Here is a 12277-nt window from a genome sequence, read left to right on the forward strand (position 1 = left end):
GAGGTACTGAGAGAGTACCCAGGTCCCTATTGTGGGGGTACTGAGGGAGCACCCAGGACACTATTGGAGCTGCACTGAGAAAGTACCCTGGACACTATTGTGGAGGTACTGAGGGTGTACCCAGGTCACTATTGGACTATTACTGAGGGAGTACCCAGGTCACAATTGAGGAGGTACTGAGGGAGTACCCAGGTCACTATTGGAGCTGTAATGAGGGAGTATCAAGTCACTATTGAGGAGGTATTGAGGGTTTTCCCAAGTTACTATTGGAGCTGTTCTGAGGGGGTACCCAGGAAACAATTGGGGATGTACTGAGGGAGTACTTAGGTCACTATTGGACCTGTACTGACGGAGTACCCAGGTCACTATTGAGGAGGTACTGATGGAGTACCCAGGTCATTATTGGAGCTGTACCAAGGCAATACCCAGTCACTAGTGAGGAGGTACTGAGGGAGAACCCAGGTCACAATTGGGGTAGTACATATGGAGTACCCAGGTCATTATTGGAGCTGTACTGAGAGAGTACCCAGGTCACTATTGGGGAGGAACAGAGGGAAGGTAAGGTAATGAGTGAGTACCCATGTAACTATTGAGGAAGTATTGAGGGAGTACATAAGTCACTATTGAGGAGGTACTGAATGAGTACCAAGGTCACAAGTGGAGCTGACAGACGGAGTACCCAGGGTCACTATTGGAGTTGTACCAAGTGTGTAGCCAGGTCAATATTGGAGCTGTAATGAGGGAGTACCCAGTCACTATTGAGGATGTACTGAGGGAGAACCCAGGTCACTATTGGGGTAGTACGGAGGGCATACCCAGGTTACTATTGGCGTTGTACAGTAGGCGTACCCAGGTCATGATTGGTGCTGTACTGAGGGAATACTCAGGTCACTATTGGAGCTGTACTGAGGGAGTAACCAGTCACTATTGGGGAGAACTCATGTCAATATTGGAGCTGTATTGAGGGGGTACCCAGGTCATTTTTTTGGGAGGTATTGAGGGAGAACCCAGATCACTATTGGGGTAGTCGAGAGAGAGTACCCAGGTTACTATTGGAGTAGTACAGAAGGAGTACTCAGCTCATTATTGGAGCTGTACTGAGGAAGTACCCATTCACTATTGAGGAGATACTGAGGGAGTACGTAGGTCACTATTGGACCTGTAGTGAGGGAGTAATTCACATTATTATTGGGGCAGTACTGAGGGAGTACCCAGGGCATATTGGGCAGGTACTAAGGGATTACCCAGGTCACTATTGGGGCAGTATTGTGGGAGTACCCAGGTCACTATTGGGGAGGTACTGAGGGAGAACCCAGGTCACTATTCGGGTAGTCGAGAGAGGGTACCCAGGTTACTATTGGAGTAGTACAGAAGGAGTACTCAGCTCATTATTGGAGCGGTACTGAGGGAGTACCCATTCAATATTGAGGAGGTACTGAGGGAGTACCTAGGTCACTATTGGACCTGTAGTGAGGGAGTAATTCACGTTACTATTGGGGCAGTACTGAGGGAGTACCCAGGGCATATTGGGGAGGTACTAAGGGATTACCCAGGTCACTATTGGGGCAGTATTGTGGGAGTACCCAGGTCACTATTGGGGAGGTACTGAGGGAGAACCCAGGTCACTATTGGGGTAGTCGAGAGAGAGTACCCAGGTTACTATTGGAGTAGTACAGAAGGAGTACCCAGGTCATTATTGGAGCTGTACTGAGGGAGTACCCAGGTCACTATTGGAGCTGACTGAGGGAGTACCCAGTCACTATTGAGTAGGTAGTGAGGGAGTACCCAGGTCACTATTGGAGCTGTACTGAGGATGTACCCAGGTCATAATTGAGGGGGTACTGAGGGAGTACCCAGGTCACTATTGCGGAAGTACTGAGGGAGTACATAGGTCACTATTGGACCTCTACTGAGGTAGTACCCAGGTCACTCTTGAGGAGGTACTGATGGAGTACCCAGGTCATTATTGGAGCTGTACTGAGGGAGTACCATGGACACTATTGAGGAGGTACTGAGGAAGTACCCAGGTCACTATTGGACCTGTAGTGAGGGAGTAATTCACGTTACTATTGGGGCAGTACTGAGGGAGTACCAAGGACACTATTGAGGAGGTACTGAGGGAGTACCCAGGTCATTATTGGAGCTGTACTGAGGGAGTACCCAGTAACTATTGAGGAGGTATTGATGTTGTACCCAGGTCACTATTGGAGCTGTTCTGAGGGAGTTCCCTGGTCATTATTGGAGAGGTACTGAGGGAGTACCTAGGTCACTATTGGACCTGTACTGAGGGAGTACCCATGTCACTATTGAAGAGGTACTGATGGAATACCCAGATCATTATTGGAGCTGTACTGAGGGAGTACCCAGTCACTATTGAGGAGTTACTGAGGGAGTACCCAGCTCACTATTGGAGCTGTACTCGGGGAGTACACAGTCACTATTGAGGAGGTACTGAGGGAGAATTCAGGTCACTATTGGGGTAGTAGAGAGTGAGTACCCAGGTCACTATATTGGTAGTACAGCAGGAGCACCCAGGTCATTATTGGAGCTGTACTGTGGGCGTAGCCAGGTTACTATTGGAGATGTACTGAGGGAATGCCCAGTCACTATTGGGGAGGTACTGAAGGAGAACCCATGTCACTATTGGGGTAGTACAGAGGGAGTACCCAGGTTGCAATTGGGGTAATACAGAGGGAGTAATCCACGTTACTATTGGGGCAGTAGTGAGGGAGTACTCAGGTCACTATTGGGGAGGTACTGAGGGAGAACCCAGATCACTATTGGGTTAGTCGAGAGAGAGTACCCAGGTTACTATTGGAGTAGTACAGAAGGAGTGCTCAGCTCATTATTGGAGATGTACTGAGGGAGTACCCATTCACTATTGAGGAGGTACTGAGGGAGTACCTAGGTCACTATTGGACCTGTCTTCCTTTCTTCTTTGGCTTGGCTTCGCGGACGAAGATTTATGGAAGGGGTAAATGTCCACGTCAGCTGCAGGCTCGTTTGTGGCTGACAAGTCCGATGCGGGACAGGCAGACACGGTTGCAGCGGTTGCAGGGGAAAATTGGTTGGTTGGGGTTGGGGGTTGGGTTTTTCCTCCTTTGTCTTTTGTCTGTGAGGTGGGCTCTGCGGTCTTCTTCAAAGGAGGTTGCTGCCCGCCGAACTGTGAGGCGCCAAGATGCACGGTTTGAGGTGATATCAGCCCACTGGCGGTGGTCAATGAGGCAGGCACCAAGAGATTTCTTTAGGCAGTCCTTGTACCTCTTCTTTGGTGCACCTCTGTCACGGTGGCCAGTGGAGAGCTCGCCATATAACACGATCTATGGAAGGCGATGGTCCTCCATTCTGGAGACGTGACCCACCCAGCGCAGCTGGATCTTCAGCAGCGTGGACTCGATGCTGTCGGCCTCTGTCATCTCGAGTACTTCGACGTTAGGGATGAAGGCGCTCCAATGAATGTTGAGGATGGAGCGGAGACAACGCTGATGGAAGCGTTCTTGGAGCCGTAGGTGATGCCGGTAGAGGACCCATGATTCGGAGACGAACAGGAGTGTGGGTATGACAACGGCTCTGTATACGCTTGTCTTTGTGAGGTTTTTCAGTTGGTTGTTTTTCCAGACTCTTTTGTGTAGTCTTCCAAAGGCGCTATTTGCCTTGGCGAGTCTGTTGTTTATCTCGTTGTCGATCCTTGCATGTGATGAAATGTTGCAGCCGAGATAGGTAAATTGGTTGACCATTTTGAGTTTTGTGTGCCTGATGGAGATGTGGGGGAGCTGGTCGTCATGGTGGGGAGCTGGCTGATGGAGGACCTCAGTTTTCTTCAGGCTGACTTCCAGGCCAAACATTTTGGCAGTAAGAAAACTGCCAAAATCTTTGGCCTGGACCTGTAGTGAGGAAGTAACTCACGTTACTATTGGGGCAGTACTGAGGGAGTACCCAGGGCATATTGGGGAGGTACTAAGGAATTACCCAGGTCACTATTGGGGCAGTATTGTGGAAGTTCCCAGGTCACTATTGGGGAGGTACTGAGGGAGAACCCAGGTCACTATTCGGGTAGTCGAGAGAGAGTACCCAGGTTACTATTGGAGTAGTACAGAAGGAGTACCCAGGTCATTATTGGAGCTGTACTGAGGGAGTACCCAGGTCACTATTGGAGCTGACTGAGGGAATACCCAGTCACTATTGAGGAGGTACTGAGGAAGAACCCAGGTCACTATTGGGGTAGTACAGTGGGAGTACCCAGGTCTCTATAGGGGTCGTACAGAGGGAGTACCCATGTCAATATTGGGGTAGTATAGAGGCAATACCCAGGTCATTATTGGAGCTGTACTGAGGAAGTATCCAGGTCACTATTGGAGCTGTACTGAGGGTGTACCCAGGTCATAATTGAGGGGGTACTGAGGGAGAATCCAGGTCACTATTGAGGAGGTACTGAGGGAGTACCGAGGTCACTATTGGAGTTGTACTGAGGGAGTACCCAGTCACTATTGGGGAGGTACTGAGGGAGATCCCAGATCACTATTGGGTTAGTCGAGGGAGAGTACCCAGATTACTATTGGAGTAGTACAGAAGGAGTACTCAGGTCATTATTGGAGCTGTACTGAGGGAGTACCCAGGTCACTATTGGTGCTGTACTGAGGGAGTACCCAGGTCACTATTGGAGCTGTAATGAATGAGTACCCATTCAATATTGAGGAGGTACTGAGGTAGAACCCAGGTCACTATTGTGGAGTTACTGAAGTTGTACCCAGCTCTATTGGAGCTGTTCTGAGGGAGTACTCAGGTCACTATTGAGGAGGTACTGAGGGTGTACCCAGGTCGCTATTGGAGCAGTTCTGAGGGAGTACCCAGGTCATTATTGTGGAGGTACTGAGGGAGTACCCAGGTCATTATTGGAGTTGTACTGAAGGAGTACCAAGGACACTACTGAGGAGGTACTGAGGGAGAACCCAGGTCACTATTGGAGCTGTACTGCGGGAGTACCCAGGTCACTATTGTGGAGGGATTAAGGGAGTACGCGGGTCACTATTGGAGCTGTACTGAGGGAGTACCCAGGTCACTATTGGAGCTGTAATGAATGAGTACCCATTCAATATTGAGGAGGTACTGAGGTAGAACCCAGGTCACTATTGGGGTAGTACAGTGGGAGTACCCAGGTTATTATTGGGGTAGTACAGAAGGAGTATCCAGGTCACTATTGGACCTGTACTGAGGGAGTACCCAGGTCACTATTGGAGCTGTAATGAATGAGTACCCATTCAATATTGAGGAGGTACTGAGGTAGAACCCAGGTCACTATTGTGGAGTTACTGAAGGTGTACCCAGCTCTATTGGAGCTGTTCTGAGGGAGTACTCAGGTCACTATTGAGGAGGTACTGAGGGTGTACCCAGGTCGCTATTGGAGCAGTTCTGAGGGAGTACCCAGGTCATTATTGTGGAGGTACTGAGGGAGTACCCAGGTCATTATTGGAGTTGTACTGAAGGAGTACCAAGGACACTACTGAGGAGGTACTGAGGGAGAACCCAGGTCACTATTGGAGCTGTACTGCGGGAGTACCCAGGTCACTATTGTGGAGGGATTGAGGGAGTACGCGGGTCACTATTGGAGCTGTACTGAGGGAGTACCCAGGTCACTATTGGAGCTGTAATGAATGAGTACCCATTCAATATTGAGGAGGTACTGAGGTAGAACCCAGGTCACTATTGGGGTAGTACAGTGGGAGTACCCAGGTTATTATTGGGGTAGTACAGAAGGAGTATCCAGGTCACTATTGGACCTGTACTGAGGGAGTACCCAGGTCACTATTGGAGCTGTAATGAATGAGTACCCATTCAATATTGAGGAGGTACTGAGGTAGAACCCAGGTCACTATTGTGGAGTTACTGAAGGTGTACCCAGCTCTATTGGAGCTGTTCTGAGGGAGTACTCAGGTCACTATTGAGGAGGTACTGAGGGTGTACCCAGGTCGCTATTGGAGCAGTTCTGAGGGAGTACCCAGGTCATTATTGTGGAGGTACTGAGGGAGTACCCAGGTCATTATTGGAGTTGTACTGAAGGAGTACCAAGGACACTACTGAGGAGGTACTGAGGGAGAACCCAGGTCACTATTGGAGCTGTACTGCGGGAGTACCCAGGTCACTATTGTGGAGGGATTGAGGGAGTACGCGGGTCACTATTGGAGCTGTACTGAGGGAGTACCCAGGTCACTATTGGAGCTGTAATGAATGAGTACCCATTCAATATTGAGGAGGTACTGAGGTAGAACCCAGGTCACTATTGGGGTAGTACAGTGGGAGTACCCAGGTTATTATTGGGGTAGTACAGAAGGAGTATCCAGGTCACTATTGGACCTGTACTGAGGGAGTACCCAGGTCACTATTGATGGGGTACTGAGGGAGTATCCTGGTCACTATTGGAGCTGTACTGAGAGAGTACCCAGGTCACTATTGTGGAGTTACTGAAGGTGTACCCAGCTCTATTGGAGCTGTTCTGAGGGAGTACTCAGGTCACTATTGAGGAGGTACTGAGGGTGTACCCAGGTCGCTATTGGAGCAGTTCTGAGGGAGTACCCAGGTCATTATTGTGGAGGTACTGAGGGAGTACCCAGGTCATTATTGGAGTTGTACTGAAGGAGTACCAAGGACACTACTGAGGAGGTACTGAGGGAGTACCCAGGTCACTATTGGAGGTGTACTGCGGGAGTACCCAGGTCACTATTGTGGAGGGATTGAGGGAGTACGCGGGTCACTATTGGAGCTGTACTGAGGGAGTACCCAGGTCACTATTGGAGCTGTAATGAATGAGTACCCATTCAATATTGAGGAGGTACTGAGGTAGAACCCAGGTCACTATTGGGGTAGTACAGTGGGAGTACCCAGGTTATTATTGGGGTAGTACAGAAGGAGTATCCAGGTCACTATTGGACCTGTAATGAGGGAGTACCCAGGTCACTATTGATGGGGTACTGAGGGAGTATCCTGGTCACTATTGGAGCTGTACTGAGAGAGTACCCAGGTCACTATTGTGGAGTTACTGAAGCTGTACCCAGCTCTATTGGAGCTGTTCTGAGGGAGTACTCAGGTCACTATTGAGGCGGTACTGAGGGTGTACCCAGGTCGCTATTGGAGCAGTTCTGAGGGAGTACCCAGATCATTATTGTGGAGGTACTGAGGGAGTACCCAGGTCATTATTGGAGTTGTACTGAAGGAGTACCAAGTACACTACTGAGGAGGTACTGAGGGAGTACCCAGGTCACTATTGGAGCTGTACTGCGGGAGTACCCAGGTCACTATTGTGGAGGGATTGAGGGAGTACGCGGGTCACTATTGGAGCTGTACTGAGGGAGTACCCAGTAACTATTGAGGAGGTACTGAGGGTGTACCCAGGTCGCTATTGGACCTGTAATGAGGTAGAACCCAGGTCACTATTGGGGTAGTACAGTGGGAGTACCCAGGTTATTATTGGGGTAGTACAGAAGGAGTATCCAGGTCACTATTGGACCTGTACTGAGGGAGTACCCAGGTCACTGTTTGGGTAGTACAGAGGAAGTACCCATGTCACTATTGGCGTAGTACAGAGGGAATACCCAGGTCATTATTGGAGCTGTACTGAGGGAGTTTCAAGGTCATATTGGGGAGCTACTGAGGGAGTACCTAAGTCACTATTGGAGATGCACTGAGGGAGTACCCGTTAACTATTGGGGAGGTACTGAAGGAGAACCAAGGTCACTATTGGGGTAGTACAGAGTGAGTACCCAGGTTACAATTGGGGTAGTATAGTTGGAGTAACTCACGTTACTATTGGGGCTGAATTGAGGGATTACCCAAGTCATATTGGGGAGGTACTGATGGCTTACCCAGGTCACTATTGGGGCAATATTGAGGGAGTACCCAGTTCATATTGGGGAGGTTCTGAGGGAGTACCTAGGTCACTATTGGAGCTGTACTGAGGGAGTACCCAGGTCACTATTGATGGGGTACTGAGGGAGTACCCAGGTCACTATTGATGGGGTACTGAGGGAGTATCCTGGTCACTATTGGAGCTGTACTGAGAGAGTACCCAGGTCACTATTGTGGAGTTACTGAAGGTGTACCCAGCTCTATTGGAGCTGTTCTGAGGGAGTACTCAGGTCACTATTGAGGAGGTACTGAGGGTGTACCCAGGTCGCTATTGGAGCAGTTCTGAGGGAGTACCCAGGTCATTATTGTGGAGGTACTGAGGGAGTACCCAGGTCATTATTGGAGTTGTACTGAAGGAGTACCAAGGACACTACTGAGGAGGTACTGAGGGAGAACCCAGGTCACTATTGGAGCTGTACTGCGGGAGTACCCAGGTCACTATTGTGGAGGGATTGAGGGAGTACGCGGGTCACTATTGGAGCTGTACTGAGGGAGTACCCAGTAACTATTGAGGAGGTACTGAGGGTGTACCCAGGTCGCTATTGGACCTGTACTGAGGGAGTACCCAGGTCACTATTGAAGAGGTACTGATGGAATACCCAGCTCATTATTGGAGCTGTACTCGGGGACTACACAGTCACTATTGAGGAGGTACTGAGGGAGAACCCAGGTCACTATTGGGGTAGTAGAGAGTGAGTACCCAGGTCACTATACTGGTAGTACAGAAGGAGTACCCAGGTCATTGTTGGAGCTGTAATGTGGGTGTACCCAGGTTACTATTTGAGATGTACTGAGGGATTACCCAGTCATTTTGGGGAGGTACTGAAGGAGAACCCATGTCATTATTGGGGTGGTACAGAGGGAATACCTAGGTTGCAATTGGGGTAATACAGAGGGAAATAACCCACGTTACTATTGGGGCAGTATTGAGGGAGTACCCCGGTCGTATTGGGGAGGTACTGAGGGATTGCCAAGGTCACTATTGGGGCAGTAGTGAGGGAGTACCCAGGTCACTATTGGGGAGGTACTGAGGGAGAACCCAGATCACTATTGGGGTAGTCGAGAGAGAGTACCCAGATTACTATTGGAGTAGTACAGAATGAGTACTCAGGTCATTATTGGAGCTGTACTGAGGGAGTACCCAGGTCACTATTGGTGCTGTACTGAGGGAGTACCCAGGTCACTATTGGAGCTGTAATGAATGAGTACCCATTCAATATTGAGGAGGTACTGAGGTAGAACCCAGGTCACTATTGGGGTAGTACAGTGGGAGTACCCAGGTTATTATTGGGGCAGTACAGAAGGAGTATCCAGGTCACTATTGGACCTGTACTGAGGGAGTACCCAGGTCACTGTTTGGGTAGTACAGAGGCAGTACCCATGTCACTATTGGCGTAGTACAGAGGGAATACCCAGATCATTATTGGAGCTGTACTGAGGGAGTTTAAAGGTCATATTGGGGAGGTACTGAGGGAGTACCTAAGTCACTATTGGAGATGTACTGAAGGAGTACCCTTTAACTATTGGGGAGGTACTGAAGGAGAACCAAGTTCACTATTGGGGTAGTACAGTGGGAGTACCCAGGTTATTATTGGGGTAGTACAGAAGGAGTATCCAGGTCACTATTGGACCTGTACTGAGGGAGTACCCAGGTCACTGTTTGGGTAGTACAGAGGCAGTACCCATGTCACTATTGGCGTAGTACAGAGGGAATACCCAGGTCATTATTGGAGCTGTACTGATGGAGTTTAAAGGTCATATTGGGGAGGTACTGAGGGAGTACCTATGTCACTATTGGAGATGTAATGAGGGAGTACCCTTTAACTATTGGGGAGGTACTGAAGGAGAACCAAGGTCACTATTGGGGTAGTACAGAGTGAGTACCCACGTTACAATTGGGATAGTACAGTTGGAGTAACTCACGTTACTATTGGGGCTGTATTGAGGGAGTACCCAAGTCATATTGGGGAGGTACTGATGGCTTACCCAGGTCACTATTGGGGAAATATTGAGGGAGTACCCAGGTCATATTGGGGAGGTACTGAGGGAGTACCTAGGTCACTATTGGAGCTGTACTGAGGGAGTACCCAGGTCACTATTGATGGGGTACTGAGGGAGTACCCAGGTCACTATTGATGGGGTACTGAGGGAGTACCCTGGTCACTATTGGAGCTGTACTGAGGGAGTACTCAGGTCACTATTGAGTAGGTACTGAGGGAGTACCCAGGCCACTATTGGGGTAGTAGAGAGTGAGTACCCAGGTCACTATAGAGGTAGTACAGAAGGAGTACCCAGGTTACAATTGGGGTAGTACACAGGGATTAACCCACGTTAGTATTGGGGCAGTATTGAGTGAGTACCCAGGTCATATTGGGGAGGTACTGAGGGATTACCCAGGTCACTATTGGGGCAGTATTGAGGGAGTACCCAGGTCACTATTGTAAGGTACTGAGGGAGTACCCAGGTCACTACTGGAGCTGTACAGAGAGAGTACCTAGGTCACTATTGGTGAGTTACTGAGGGAGTACCCAGGTAACTATTCGGGTAGTATTGAAGAAATACGCAGATCAGTATTGGGGCACTGTTGAGGAAGGACCCAGGTCAGTACTGGGGCAGTATTTAGGGAGTACCCAGGTCACTACTGAGGCAGAATTGAGGGAGTACCTCGGTCAGTCTTGGGAATGTACTGAGGGACTACCCAGGTCAGAATTGGGGGAGAGATGAGGTAGTTTCTGGTTTGTTATGTAGTTTACTGTCCTACCTGAGTAGCTGTGTCTGAATAGAGTTGATGTGCGCTAAATAGCTGAGCATGGATGAAGAATGAATACTGTTCCGGGAAACCTTTTCTGGACTTGTCCAGTTAGTTTGCTGCTATCTTTGGCACCATGTGACAAGTGCACACCTTGATTCATGTCCATCCTTCATATTAATGTTTCCTCCCAAGGCCCAATGTTGGATCACCAAAGGATTATGTACAAGTGCATCTAGCTGGGAGCCCAACCTTTAATTGGTGGGTCCTGTCAATGGGATACTTCTCCTGGCATCCCAGGGGCAACAACATCTTCTCCTGCATTACTTCTATCCTCAACACTCTACCCTCTAACCAAGCAAAAAGGAGACTGGGCCATCTAAAGACTCCTGCCTCAAGTCACTAGCAGGTATTTGAGGGATATCCTGGGAGGAGACCAGAGAATCTTGGAAGGGAGGTTTTCCCACCTTTTCACTTGCTTCCCCTACCTTCCTGCAAGGCTTGGATGACACTTCAAATGATGCCTTGAAGGCACGTCTTTGTTGCGTGGTGAGAATCGTCCGGGGTCTTTTGGGTCTTTTAGGGTCTTTGAAGTCCTCGCCTCCTTTGCACTGTAGCTGCCCCAGTTTGTCAGTGCAATCTTCATCATCACTTTTTGCTGCAGAGGAAGGGGAAGAGGGAAGTGAATGATCAGTCGGGCCTCACCCCGCAGGTACAGTATTATCCATTTAGTTCCACATTTCGTTACATATTCGGTAGCAATCTCTTCCCCGAGCATGGTCTTGGCCTCAGAGTCATTCAAAAATAACACACTGAATCTCATCTTGAGCCTACTGCAGCATCCCAGTTTCACAAGGTGTAGCAATCAGAAGCCTCCACTCCACTCATTGGATTTAGTCATGGAACAACTCAGACCAAATGCTATGTTCATTTCCCATGAGCAGTGAGAGTGACCAACACTACCTGCTGTTGGTTGAAGAACCTTCTTCCCTCATCTCAACAAGTACCTTACTCAAAGCATCAGAGGGGGGCTTCTCTGCCTCCTGTATAGCAGAGGGAAACAGCAGAGTGGAAGAAGGCAATGAAATTTACCTTGAATCTGCATCTTGGAGATGGAGGTGGGACCATGTAGGGTTTATGAGCCTGATTTCCACCAGGCTTTTGTATTTCTGACTTATCTAGTCACACACTGCATCTGAATATCCTTCCAGTCTTCAGGCTGAGTACCACTCTTGGAATCATAAACAAATTCGACACTATCCTTAACCGCCTTTATCCCCCATTGTAGAATCATATTTCAGAATCTTGGAGTCCAGCACCTCTGGGTTCAAGTCAAACAACTTGAATCTGCATCTGCTGGGGTCAAGGGGAATACACAAATAACTCAGCAGGTCATGCAGCATCAATGGGTAGTAAATGATAACTAACATTTCAGGCTGGGGCCCTTCATCAATGTATTAGCAAAAACAGGCAGGCACAGGCACCTGAATTAAAAGGTGGTTGGTGGGGTGGGGGGGGGGCGTGTGGGGAGGAGAGGAGAGTTTCTCCAACTTGTTCATGTGTTGCATCTCAAGTTTCAACAAGTTCCTTTGCCAACCATGATAAGTCTCTTGAACTCCCCCCTCCCCC

The 12277-nt window shown here is 49.1% G+C and overlaps 1 protein-coding gene across 1 annotated transcript in view; it reads right to left on the bottom strand.

Moving 5' to 3' along the window:
- LOC138765298 (LIM homeobox transcription factor 1-alpha-like) overlaps nt 1–12277 on the bottom strand; it is a 301003-nt gene that overhangs the window by 21336 nt on the left and 267390 nt on the right. The window contains exon 4 of the mRNA XM_069942342.1: nt 11137–11306. Coding sequence (XP_069798443.1) covers nt 11137–11306 — 170 coding nt within the window. The remainder of the gene's footprint in view (nt 1–11136; nt 11307–12277) is intronic.

This window comes from Narcine bancroftii, chromosome 5, assembly GCF_036971445.1.
Source record: "Narcine bancroftii isolate sNarBan1 chromosome 5, sNarBan1.hap1, whole genome shotgun sequence".
Lineage (NCBI taxonomy): Eukaryota > Metazoa > Chordata > Chondrichthyes > Torpediniformes > Narcinidae > Narcine > Narcine bancroftii.